Source organism: Phoxinus phoxinus (assembly GCF_949152265.1).
Source record: "Phoxinus phoxinus genome assembly, chromosome: 12".
Classification (NCBI taxonomy): domain Eukaryota; kingdom Metazoa; phylum Chordata; class Actinopteri; order Cypriniformes; family Leuciscidae; genus Phoxinus; species Phoxinus phoxinus.
In genome coordinates, this window is record NC_136887.1 from 19838222 (window position 1) to 19852748 (window position 14527).

General features: G+C 39.2%; 1 protein-coding gene across 2 annotated transcripts in view; it reads right to left on the reverse strand.

The window, feature by feature from the left end:
* The window catches only part of dlg3 (discs, large homolog 3), a 96652-nt gene that overhangs the window by 22619 nt on the left and 59506 nt on the right, over positions 1-14527 (reverse strand). Inside the window, exons 4-9 of one of the 2 annotated variants that reach the window (XM_079630330.1) lie at positions 14185-14309; positions 12511-12680; positions 12024-12160; positions 10269-10413; positions 8528-8684; positions 7458-7604 (exon numbers count right to left, since the gene is read on the reverse strand). In XM_079630330.1, the coding sequence (XP_079486456.1) occupies positions 7458-7604; positions 8528-8684; positions 10269-10413; positions 12024-12160; positions 12511-12680; positions 14185-14309 (881 nt within the window). The remainder of the gene's footprint in view (positions 1-7457; positions 7605-8527; positions 8685-10268; positions 10414-12023; positions 12161-12510; positions 12681-14184; positions 14310-14527) is intronic. The other variant, XM_079630331.1, reaches the window with a different exon arrangement.

A 14527-nucleotide genomic window follows, 5' to 3' on the forward strand; every position in this document is an offset into this window, starting at 1 on the left:
TCCAGATCTGTTCCAGAAATGAGCGCTAACACATACACACAGATAACTAACACACTTTCCCACACAAAACGCATTCACACATTGAGCTCATTCCTGCGTTGTGCAGGACTGCGGCACTTTTTCAGCAGCCGTGATTCATCTGCAGGCAGAGAGGCATTCCAGACTGCCCAGAGCTGGCACACCAGCGAGACTCGACTACATTCAGGGGCTGTCAAAAACCCTTTCCGAATGTACTGCAGAATAACACACCATAACCAGTTCCCAAAAATGCAACACATCAACATTTGTAGTGACAGCTCCCTGCTTTCAGCAGGGCAGTACGCATGTTTCTCAGAATTCTGCAGAACTCGGCTAGCTCTCGACATGAGCCATTCCATCTCGACTGCCCATGGTGCAGCTTTATGACGCTGAAAACAGCACTTTTATGTGACCGGACAAGTTGTGCTAAGTGTTTGGTCCATATATGAAACATGTAATTACACAAAAAGACTGTGGTGTGATCTACTGGTGTACTGGAGTGTGAATCTATTTACTGAGAACCTTATGTCCATAAATTTGATTCAAGTGGTAAACTGTTTTTTTAAACACCTTTTTAACCTCTATTTATTACATGACACACAGTAAAACCATGACCTGGACAACAGTTCCCTGTTTTCTGTCGCTCTAATGGGTGTCTTGTACACAACATTATTTATTAGTTCCTCTCTTTTGCAGTCTATCCTGCTCTAAGTGACAAATTGCAAAAGCTCACACACACTCATTTTGAACATGTATCCTTAACAATTGTGGTTGATTAACCTGTTAAAACTCTATAGATATACCAGACAGGGTTGTGCATAATTAAGAATTGAAAAATATGTTCCCTTTTATTTCAAGAAGTTGAATTTCCACAGAAAGTTTAATTGAAATGACAGGATGAGGAATTTAATTGCAATTCAAAGATATTCAACATAGACAATAGGTTCTGGGAAATTAACTGTTCTACCAACTAGGTCAGGCCGACACGCATTTAAAACGTGTATGCTTTTGAGTTTTGATTCATTTAATTCTACTTTTTTTAATTGGTTCAAATTGCAATTCCACATCATTCATTTAAATTAGATTAATTGAATTTCTGAATTGCACCCTGATATCAAATCCTTTGTTGATTACTGTAAACATTAAGATCAGTTTGATGATAATCAGAAGTATTAAAATAAATGAAAACAGAAGCATATGAAAATGACTGTTAATTTAATTAATTAAAGGCAATTACTTTTAATGCCAAGGTCAAACACTTATTAGATCTGGAGAAAATACAGTTTTATTCTAAATTAAGTCTGATTTTGAAAAAGATCAATGGGAGATTAGTACTAAGAATTTATTTTAAAAGTCTATTTTATTAGAATAGTACCAAAGCAAATGAAAGAAATGAACAGCAAATTTATTGCTATTAGCTTAGCTATACAATTCATGGCGCCCTTGTACACAAACAGATAAAGCAGTTATCAGATGCCAGCAGTCACTCACTCACTCAAACCATTACCTGGACCTCCTGTACCTGTTCATGAGGGTGATGCTTGTCCTACCTCGTCTCTCTACATTGACTTTTAACATTGGCAACGAAGACGAGATGTTAACTGTGAACATGGTGCCTGCCGCTAGCTACCAGGCAGGGATATAAAGAATATTTTCCCCAGGACTCTGTATCTCGCTCCAGACAGGCTGTAAAGTGCCGTATGTGTATATGTGTGCTTTCTCTAAGTGAAAGGGGAGTGATGGGAAACAGCACCACATCGCCTGTCACGCGTCACCTCTGCAGGAACAGAGAAAGACTTAACTCTTACCCAGCCACATGAACTGCTGTCCACCGCAATAATACATCCTCCATTTTGATTTGATCGATTATAAATTGATTGGATCATAAAAAAGTGGCCGCGATAATACAGTAATTCTATCTGAATGTAAAACAATGGCTAAGTAGATATTTAATTGGCTAAAATTATGCAACAGCCCACGTGGCCTAAGTGATGTCAGTGGACAAGGAAAGTTGTTTCCGAGGAAGAGGAAATTACTACAGTTTAATTAAAGATTTCATATTCAACACGGGGGTGTTGAATATGAACCCCCCTCCCCCAGGAAATTTCCAGACCTAACTGAAGGATGACCACAAGGTTCAAAGGTTTACAGGGTTGCAATGCCCCAGTGCAGTCTGTCTGCTTCTCTTTCCGCTCTAAGTAATTGGCTCTGATTGGGTGATTAATGGTGGACACAGGATACTGCTCTCTGGAAACACGCAGAGACATAATTCACCATGGAAAACATATTCTCTTTGGCAGGATCATATGGCTTTCATGGCTACTGCGGGCTGCACTGTCTTCCTCTTTCTCTGAATGCTTTCAAAGCTCTGGTTGAAAACCACCAATCTCTTCCTCAGAACACACTTCTTCAGTCCCATTTGACTTCACGCCAAGAGACGTTCAAGATATTTCCAGCCTCTCCAAGCAGCTAAGAATAAACCAAGTGTGTCAACAGTTTACAATCAGGTGCGTCACTGAGTAAAGCTGCCAAAAAGTACCAGCTTCAATTATATTCTATACTGCCTAATGCTATATTGTTTGCACAGTATAAACTAAACCTAATAACAAATGAGTGACTTGACTTATCGTGTTGCTTTATTGACAATGATGTTAAGATTTAGATTCTGATTTGTCAATTGTACTGGGAAATACAGTTACTCAATGAGGTGTACATCTGATTTTGATTCTTCAGTCCTTTAGTGTTGACATGTACACTTGTTTATACACTACCGGTCAAAAGTTTGGGGTTGGTAAAAATGTTTTAATGTTTTCGAAACAGAGTCTCTTATGCTCACCCAGACTGCATTTTAAAATAGCTGTTTTCTATTAGAATATATTTTCAAATGTAATGTATTCCTGTGATGACAAAGCTGAATTTTCAGCATCATTACTCCAGTCTTCAGTGTCACATGATACTTAAGAAATCTAATATGCTGATTTGCTGCACAAGAAACATTTCTTATTATTATCAATGTTGAAAACAGTTCTTTCAGGATTCTTTCAAAAATAGGATAAAAAGATATAAAAATAAAAAGAACAGTAATAGAAATCTTTGGTAACATTATAAATGTTTTTACTGTCACTTTTGATCAATTCAATGCAAAGTATTAATATCGTCTAAAAAAAAATCTTACCAAACCCAAACATTAAAACTATAGTTATGTGTTCAGCATGAAACTGGTGAATGTTCCCATGTATGTTACCCCGCTTCACAAAATATCTTGCTATAAAACCATTTGCCCCTCGGTCAACATAATTCATGATTTTTCTATGCATTAAGTTTCAGTGGATATTTAATTTATATATCCTTTTTTAGTTTGAAACATCAACCATAACCTGATAAATCTGCAACGCACAGCTTTTCAACACAAGTTACAAAATACTTAAAGATATATAAATATAGCCTATATATAATATTTATTATTATTCCCCCTACAGTTGTGTATGTGGCAGTCTGAATTCCAAGTGACGTAATGCACTGAATGGAAAAACAAACTCCATGAGTCATGCAAGGAAGCCATTTTTGAAAACCATAATCAAACATGGTCACGAATGGCCTGAACTATTTAAAAGATTTGTGTGATTATACACATCTCTGTCTGGGTTTGTATCTAAAAGTGTGTCCATCATTTGTGAACATGAGTGTGCGAGCAGATTGTCATTAGCCTGTTCGATTGGTGGCACGGCAGATTATGTTCTGCAATCCGAAGGGTGGGTGGGAAATCTCTCCCGAATCTCCATAACGTATTCAGCTGGTAAAGAAGCCAGGGGGCCGTTAGTGTGTACTGGGTCAGATGGAGGGATCTAAATGTGTCTGTGACTGCCGTGCTAGTGTGGGGGAAGCACAGATGGGCAGAGGGCCTATCAGAGTCTCTCCTGTGACTCAGTCATATACACACACACACACACACACACACACACACACACACTGACAGAGTCCTCAGGAGTGAACTGTCACTGTACACCAACACAAAGTATATGTGCCTGTAAACAACTTTTATTAGCCTCTGGGGAGACCTCCAGGGTGATTGTGATAAGGTTCAGACTTACTTTGACAGCTTAGTTTAGGCACAGTGAAGTGCAAAGTGGGATAATATAACACTATTTATGTACTTTGGTAGGTGTAGCCCTGTGTAGGTTTAAATAGTATGCCTCATACTGCGTGCATGCGTGTGTGTGTGTTTGGGCTACGTGTCAAAGGGAGTGTGTGTTCATGTCAGCACATTATAACAGACTGTCTAAGTGTATCTATGTGTGTGATGGGCATGGGCACACACTGTGTGTGTGTGTGTGTGTGTGTGTGTGTGTGTGTGTGTGTGTGTGTGTGTGTGTGTGTGTGTGTGTGTGTGTGTGTGTGTGTGTGTGTGTGTGTGTGTGTGTGTGTGTGTTTGTGGCCTGCTTTCCCCCCCATTCAAATGAATCATGACAGCTTCAGGAATGTGTGCCACTACTCATTTGTAGTCTGACTGCAGAATCGACCTCTCACTTCCCTATACATTTATGGTAAGAGCAGGTCCTACTGTTTATATTTACATAACTGCAACAGAAGCCAAAACATTCCTGTGTTGGAAGGTTCCATGAGTGTGTATTTATGTGTTTGGAGAATAATAAATCTTTGGGTGACCGCTCCAGTCTCTGTCACACCTACAGCAATGCTAGTATACAAACAGATGAACATATACTATAAACATACATGTACAAGACTTCAAAAGGTGGGAGGTCAGTATTGTTAAACTACACACACACACACACACACACACACACACACACACACACACACACACACACACACACACACACACACACACACACACACACACACACACACACACACACACACACACACACTTGTGGGCACCATGTGGAAGAATAGCTCTGTATACAAGTTAAACAAAAACTCTTCATATTGTCTAATGCCATCCTACAATTGTACAATGTTGTTTTATAAGAATTTCTGCAAAAAATGTTTGTGGTACTAGCACATGCAATAGGGCAGGGCATTTGTATGCAGTTGCTAGAGTGTTTAGGTTGTCAGGATGTTGCTATGTGTTTGCTAGGGAGTTCCGGGTGATTGCTAACTGGTCAAAGGCAAAAAAAAAAAGTTTCTGATACAGCTCCAGTCTTTCAATGTAAGTCTATGTATTCTACCTGCCGGACATTGTAAGTCCAACTTTTAATAGCACACACTCTTCAATAAACTGCACAAGGTATCATCATGTCATGATAATCTGTCGACTAGTTATGTGCTAAAGGTTAATATGTAGAGTGAGGGTTGTGGAAAATGAATTGAATAATTAGCCTTAGTCTGTAGAGCCTGTACTACAGTACAGTGAGTATGCGAGAATTAACCAACAGTCACTGACACATAGTGTGATACATAAAGTAGATTATACCCATCCCAGACAGCCAGTCACAGTACATCCCTCAGACTAAGACTGCTTCAGAGAGCACACAAAACAACAGGACATTATATGGGCTGGTAAAGGATGATGGCTTAGGTTTAAACTCACATACTATCTGAGATTGAACATAGATACAAAATGGGCAGGGCGTGAATTGGGTGGTTGGGGTTTGGGGGGTGTTAGGGGTAACCCCCGATTTTGTTTTTTGCCAAAGCAAAAGGCTGCAGGCTTCTTCAGTATATTTTAACAGAATTTTCAAATAACGTTGAATGTTTCAATAACAAAAAAAAAAGGAAGATGGCAATAGTAGGCAACTTAAGCACTTTTCTTTAGGATCAGTATGGGATGATACCTCAACATACAAAACATAATTAGTGGCATTATTTATCACCTTATTGAAAATTTACTAAATGGTTAACTGTTTTGAAAACAGCTTTACCGTTTTGATTAAAATGTCTTTAACTATTTACTGTAGGTTGTGCAAGATTCAAGTTCATTAAAATAAAAATTCTGCCATAATTTACTCACATGTATGAATTTCTTCTGTGAAACACAGATTTATTTATTTTTTGAAAATCATTGGGGTACAAACAACATTGGACACCATTTAATGTCTTTGTATGGAGACTTTCAAGATTACTTTTTATGTTCCATACGGGTTTGAAATGACATGAGGTGAGTAAATGATGACAGAAATTTCATTTTTGGGTAAACTATACCTAAACAGTCTGTGCAAAACAGTTGTGACTCTATTGACTCTAAAGGTGCTTAAAGGCCTGTTCACAGCAAGACAAATATTTCGTTCGAAATTCTGTGCGATTTTAATTTGAATGAGCAGCTGATAATGCACCTGATCAGACCCACACGTATATACGCATGGTGTCAATGACGTCTCTTTTCCATCCCATTGTGAATAAAATTGGCCAACCGTCAGGATTCACGCTTTTGATCACATGCCCAGAGCCGCTGCTGTTACATAAAACAACAACTTGGTAGGGCTGACGCAATAATCGCAATATTGTAATACCGCGATACTGACAAGCCATCCGCGATGTTCATGTTCTTTTCTTTTTTCATAAGGCTATGCCCTTCTTGTTTTACACTTCATGCATGTGTATTGAATGTTAAATAAGTGAATAATGATAACAAAAGTGAAGAATGTATTCTTTTACTTAATTAAGAGTCTGTGTACCATTGTGATTTGCACTGAGGCTCTGAAGATTTGCACTAAACAAGCCTAAACAGACAGTGAGAGAGAGTGAGAGAGAGAGAGAGAGAGAGAGAGAGAGAGAGAGAGAGAGAGAGAGAGAGATCGACTGAGCGTGTGCAAATACCTGCATCTGTCCTTCTGCAGATCAAGTCATATATTCATGAAAAACAGCGAGTATGACATGTCAGAAGAGGAAAGTGATCTTTGTCCTAGCATTGTGGCGCTCACAAACAGAGTATTTTGCTAAGTAACAGTGAATAGCTGAGGAAGAATCTCTGTGCACTTATTGTTTGACAAACACCACAGCGAATACAAAAAAACAAGTAAATACCGTTTGATTTACTTTCTTCTCCATGACGAGGGAATCAGAAACATGAAGTTTCTTAATGCTTTGTGTCCCGGAGTAACCAGAAAATTTCTGCTTTCTAAAAGCGCCACCGACAGTCAGAGGGTGAATGTAAATTTTCATTCAGCCCGGGTCTGTACAGACAAATCACATTTGAAAACTGGACCAATTTCTTTGTGCTAAACATTCCTGTTGGTGTGAACAGGCCTTTAGGAGTTTAATACCACAAGCTAAAAAAGCATGGCATCTCTTCAACACTGCAGAGGAGTAAACGGCTCGAGGCAGGGAGCTATATCGCCTCAAGACCTTACCTGTGCCACACTGCAGGTTGAGCTGAGGTAGGGGGAAGGGTGGTGGCCGTGCGGTGGGACGGGGTTATTAGGTTAACTACTAGGCTATGCTATGCTAAGCCAGGCAGAGCGAGAAGCAGTGGTTAGTACCTGCCGGTGTACGGGACCAGGCTTTGACACAGAGCAGGCGGGGCGGGGCTGCAGCCCACGTCCCCAGACCCCCTGCTGCACAGATGGGGGGAGGGAGGGCTGGTGTCCCCATGAGGTTTGTGGATGGCACTGTAAATGGGCTCGCCCCTATTGGAGGTACAGAAATCACACAGTAAACGGGGCGCTTTCAGACACACAGAGACAGCAGACACTGAGACATACTGTATGAAGACACATACACATGCACACAGACGAGACAAACACACACATGCAGAAGTGAGGATGCCTTCAGCTGGATGGCTAGAGAGGGACGAGTCAGCTCTGGGGCCCGGGCTGACTCACAGGCTCCAGGGAGTCCATGCTCAGAGAGGTAAAACACATCTCATGTCCAGGCAACAGTGGCCGTAATTTCAAGACATTTGACCCCATGCCAGAAGCATTTCTTATACCCAGAGTGTTTGTTTGCCGTGTTGGGAATTGTGTTGGAGACTTTATTCAACCAGTCATGTTGCGTTAAAGCAATGTTCACAAACACACCACCACAGAGAGGCATAAGACACCTCGTAGACGTTCTTCAGCCCACACTCGACACCTACTTAAAATCTTTTTTTTTTGTTCTATCTTTTCGCAGTTACATCATAAAATGTGAACAGTATTGCCAAAAAGAAATTAAACAACTAAAGCTGAAGAACTGTAGCACAGATTGTGGTAAAACAAAGTACACCTCTAATCAAATATATATTTATATGGACATGCAAGTGTTGCTTTTTGTCATTTGTGCATGAGTGCTCTCAAAAAGTGACATCTGAGTGAGTGACAGGGTTCCCACACTTTTTGACCAATACATTTTCATGATTTTTTCAGTTGCTTTGCAGGAATTTTTTATTATTTACCATTTTTATTATTAAAAGTGCATTTCAAGATGATTAAATATTTTAGAGCTGTAGAAATTTCTATTTGGGTGACTTTTCCAGGGCTGATATTTCCAGATTTTTCATGGCCGTGGGAACCCTGGAGTGAAGAAGTGAGTGACCGTAAAGTGAATAGATGATTCAATTCTTGACTCTGACCTGGTGAAGTCCTCCTCCCCCAGCATGTGCCGTGGGACTGGGGAGTACCTCGAGGGGGTGACCTGGGGTGGCTGGTACACTGGTTTAGGCTCCATGCCCCCCATGTAGGCCATGCTGGAGTTGTGTCCGACGTGGTTGTCCACCATGGTGGGAAAGGCTGGAGGGAGGCCGAGACCAGTAAAGGGGAAAAAAGGCAGATGATTTCACCAGGTAACTAAAGAGGACCGGTTCATCTCTCTAAGATGTGTGTGCAGAACCTAGTTTAAATCAATTTGTAAAAAAGGATAATTTGACTAGGTTTTTGAACATTATAAACATAAATCCTTATTTTGTGATTATTGATAAGGGACAACACAAACTATGAGGCCTGGGCCTAATTTAATCTACCGGTAGTTATCAGGCATCACAGCTGCCAAAAAGCATGCCTGATTGTGATGTGCATATATACTGTACAACCATTAAAAATGTTATGGTTGGTAAGACTTTTTGAAATGTTTTTAAAAGAAGTCTCTTATGATTATCAAAGCTGTATTTATTTGATCAAATATACAGTAAAACAATAATATTCTGAAATATTATTACAATTAAATTGTAATATTAATAGTTAATAGTAAAAACAAAATAGTTAAAAATGGAATTTATTCCTGTGATGGCAAAGCTGAATTTTCAGCATCATTACTTTTACAGAAGTCATTATAATATGATGATTTGGTGTGCAAGAAACCTTTCTTATTATTATCAATGTTCAAACAGTAGTGCTGCTTAATATTTTTCTTGAAAGTCTGATACACTTTTTCTCAGGATTCTTTGATGTATGGAGAGTAAAAAAAAAAAAAAAATTGAAATAAAAATATTTTGCCAAAATATACAGTAAATGTATTTTATAAATGTAAAATATACACTATTTTAATTTGATGTCTTTACTGAATAAACATATTATTTATTTATATTTAAAAAAACACAAATAACCTCAACCTTTTGAACGGTAGTGTGTCTTTTATTTTCGAATAAAAAAGGAAATCATTATTGCTGGTTTTAATTGCAAATAATAAGGATAAGGATTCATGCTGATATTGTCCATAATCCCACTTTGCCTTTTGGAGGGCACTGTATGTGCAATATTCCTGGATTAAGTAAAAAATGACTGACTGAGGTACAGCTTTATAGTTGGACTTTTGTTGAGAGACTTTTATAGAGGGACTGGCTCATCTCGTATATGACATGAATATGCATGTAAAAAACAGCTAAATAATCTCAATGTAATCGCTATTCAATTTAAACAATATATATTTTTAATAAAAATGCTAAATACAGTTTCATGGCCAAAAAGAGATATTCAGCCGCCATTAGTAGTAAGTTTGGCCGCTGTGTGTGCAATTGTGCAGGTGGATTGTGTGAAAGCCTCGTCTCTCAGTGGGAGGGAGGGATCAGTGTTCTGATGGGAGCAGCAGTGCAGTGTGTGTGGGTGTCTGAAAACAGCGCCCACTGCTACACCACAGTGCTGTTACAAAACTCCACAGCACTCACAGGCTCTGCACCACTCGCTTTCATTACAGGGTTACAGATAAAAGCAGATATGGATGTAGGTTATGTTTGAACTGCCCTAACCGCAAAGTCATTTTCACGTTTATCATGTAGTGTGAAAAGTCATGTGCTTGGGCTATAAAATAAACAGCTCAGGACTGTTTTTAAGGTAGTAAGGGCATAAGGCTGATGGAGATCAGCAAAAGAAGGTACGTACTGCTTGAGTAGTCTGGTGGGGCGTACATGTCGTTGAGATGTACTGGTCCCGGCTTGGCCACTTTCAGATAGACCATGTCTGAAGTATTCTTCAGGGCGGCCACAGCCTCCTCATGACGTACATCCTGAAGTATAATGTTATTCACCTGCGAAGGCAGACACACACACGCATGTTACATCGGCTGGTCTATGAAGCGTGACTCAGAATGTTCACGACAGCACATTTGAAGATGTGGGAAGGAAGCGCCTGGAGCGGAGGCTGGATGGCCCAACAATCAACGACGGGGTTCAATTCTCCAGCTCTCAGCCGTCCGGTCACAAAAGGAAGGACGAGAGGGTGGGGTAGCTGGAAAGGCGCAGTGCTTTTTCCTTTGTAAGCTTTAGGGCACCTACAACACTACAGAAAACTAAGTGCTTGACAGATAGAAATGTGTCCAATTTGTTCTAAGGGAGTGGAAGGAGTCAAGTCTGTTTGAAATGTGAGTAAATAGCTAATTGGACCCACAACTGCCTCTCTGAAATACTCACTGGTCAATAGACGCCAACAGATTGGTCAAATTTCAGTCGTATGACCATCAAGGAATTTTTTCTTCTTCTTTATTACACCTCTGCAAATAACTAACACGCATTATCACTGTTAAACACACCCACAATAAATCCAAGCCGCATACATAAATAAAATAATAACTTAAAAATAATAAATACCCCAAAAAATGTTTTTAGAGAGTTAAAAGGCATTCCTTTTTCTTAGTTGCTTCAAAGATTTAAATAAAAATCTGAAAATGCAGCAAAACTTGGAGCAATTTGTGACCAGAGAGGAGTTAACTGTAAACAGGAATCCAAATTCTATTTTGAATGAAAGGAAGCAGAATTTAATTTAAATTAAATGCAAAAAGTCATACAACTTCTGCTAATGTAGTTTTTAATAATAGGTTTAACTTTTCAGTTACCGATACCAAGATGAGAGGTAACATGAAACACACAACATAGATAATTCAATTTAAATGTCAACTCATTGAATAAAAGGGAGATAATACATCAATTTTGAATTTTGCCTGACCCTGTGCATAATGGAGTGTCACTTTCACAACTGATTTTTTCATCTACATTCTTGTAATACACCATCCCCCCCCCAAAAAAAAGTATGGATACACACTATTATCAGATGCAGTATCAAATCTAGTTTGTAATAACTTTACTTTGTCACTTTGTCACATTATAACTTTGCACACACAAAAAGCAACAGTGCAGCTGGTGATCACAGACTTGAAAGAGATAATTCAAATTTGACCAACTCTAGGCACTCTGTCCAAGACATCAAGCTCCCTGACTGAATCAAAAAAAGAAAGGGAAGACAAGGCATATTTACATGTCTGCAGTTATGGCTGCCGTGATTGATGCATAGCCTTTTAATGGCATTTATGACCATGTCAAAGCTTGCTCAGTTCCTGGCACTTGTGTGCCATGCAAGTGTTTCTCTTGATCACAGATGTGTCCTTGTTTGCGTTTGCGCTCAGCTTCACATCAATCACACGGTGGCCCATAAACCTTCACACATGAGATATATTGTCTATAATACGACATAATAGCCTACAACCGTGTCTGTGGTCATTGAAGCATATAGAAATTCACTGTAAAAAAAATAATAATGCAAAAATATATGCAATGACCTTCCAATGCATAAAACCAGGTTGCCTATGAGTTGGCTCTACATATAGTGAAGTACACAGGTGCATGTGTGAAGGTGAAATCTTACAGCTAGTAGGCGATCGCCTGTCTGCAGACGTCCATCTTTCTGTGCCGCCCCACCCTCGATGATCTTTGTGATGTAGATACTGTTGTCACCCGGGATGTGCTGGTTGCCTATACCTCCAGCAATACTGAAGCCAAGACCTTGAATGAATGGAATGGAGTAACATTTTAACCAGGAAATCAGATCTTCTGAAGTTAAAGTCAACATGAAATGACACTCATAACCTGCCACTTATTTTGGCATATTCTCAAGAGAAACAGGGAATTCAATGAGAAAAAAAATGAAAAATGTGCACTGATGCATTTTGCACAAGAAGTAAATAAGGGCAATTTTGACAATGATGTTAACTTTAAATTTATTATAAAATGCCTCAATGTTTACGAATTCAGTTCAAAATAATTCAGAACTGCTATAAAAGCAATTTGTGCATAACAGCCATTCTATTGTGTGTATCTCAAATGTATTTAGGTGCACATTTAGCACCTCTAACCTTTAGGCCCTTTGAGTAGGTTGACCTCCAAAATGGTCTCCGGAGGAGCCTGTCTTCTGCGTACCAGCAACCTGACCACTGGGCCGGCCTCCTTCAAAGCCTCCACTGCCTTGCTGTGCACAACCTCCGACACGTCCACATCATTCACGCGCAGAACACAATCATTTACCCTTAGACACAAGAAGAAATTCAAAGTCAACACAGCAATAATATGATCAATGAAGTAATGAATTTATAAAGTTATATATATATATATATATATATATATATATATATATATATATATATATATTAGGGTGCCACTAAAAAATTTTTTTTCTATTTTTCATCCTCTCACCCCCCAAATGTGTTAGTAATGTGAAAAGTAAAAAGCTGACAAAATTTGGATGTATTCTAATGATTATTACTGGTAGCTCAAAAAGTAGACTAAACAGTTACTTCAGCAGTTAATAATCAACAGTTCAGCACAATCAGTTGAACACAAACGATGTCAAATATAGTGACCAAAATGTCAGCAATTAATGTCTGCAGATGTGGCAGTTAAATTATACAAATAACAATACTCACCCTCAAGAATTAATTTACTTTGGTGAACAAAATTGAAATAAAATGGCAATTTGGCAAAATGGCAATACAATTTTTGCGATAAATGCAACCAGTAAATAATAATATATCTGAATGAAACTGCTACTATGCATCATAAAAGGAACAGAATGAGGGGGACAGACCTTTACATTAAAAAAAAAACAAAAAAACTCCATTACATTAAGTGCACCCTAATATATATATATATATATGAGGAGAGAGAGAGAGAGAGAGAGAGAGAGAGAGAGAGAGAGAGAGAGAGAGAGAGAGAGAGAGAGAGAGAGAGAGAGAGAGAGAGAGAGAGAGAGAGAGAGGAGAGAGAGAGAGGGAGAGGAGAGAGAGAGGAGAGAGAGAGAGAGGAGAGAGAGAGAGAGAGGGAGAGAGAGAGAGAGAGAGAGAGAGAGAGAGAGAGAGAGAGGGAGAGGGAGAGAGAGAGAGAGAGAGAGAGGGAGAGGGAGAGAGAGAGAGAGAGAGAGACTTTGTTCCAAAACCAAGTAAACTGGCCAGATTCCTTCTTAGAGATCATCCTAAAGATAACCGCCCAATTTGGCACACTCAACATAAGGTGCGGTCACAAAAAAGTCCATTGTTTACTATCAATACACAGTAATATCTGTCAGAAGTCACTTTCAAACTTATACACAGCTAATTCACATGAAAATCCGGATGCGAAAGATTTTCGTCCATATTTCGGTCTTCACCCAAAATTCCTTACCGTGTAGATGTTGCTAAGCTGACACTGTTAGTTAGTTGCTAAGCTAATACCCGAATAGGATAAAAATACTTAGCAGAATAATAGTTTTTTTATTCACTTTTATTAGACACCTTTCAGTATTGAAGTTTTTCTCGCCATGTCCGCCATCTAGAATTAATTTTTAACCGAGCTCATCCTAAAGTATTGCCTCTTCCGGGTAAAGGGCTGCATTAGAATTTGGCAAATTAAGATCAGTAACTTTTAGAACAGCCTATGGAAGGGGGGCCTGCCTATGATGCCTTAAAATACTGCCTATGCAGGCAGCTCACTAGGTTTTGGAACAGAGCAAGAGTTGCGCAAAATGAATATTAGACCCTGAGAGACAGATCACTCACCCTAGTCTCCCATCCATGGCAGCGGCACCTCCTGGGATGATCTTTGTGATGAAGATTCCTGGATCGTCAGGAATGTGTGGATTATCCACACCTCCAGCAATGCTGAACCCAAGGCCAGAGTTGCCCTATTAATGACATACATGAGCAGAATATTATAGATGAGGAAATGCAGACGTTTGACAAAGATTTGTGGATAAGCTGAGACAGACTGGTCTGTCTGACAGTCACATCTCAAAAGACAGGCCCTGAAGCAGACAGCTGAGAAAAGATTTCACTTTATTATTTTCTATAATTAATGAGCGACGGTCGGAGCAAATTAGTAGCGAGTGGAGCTAAGACATCC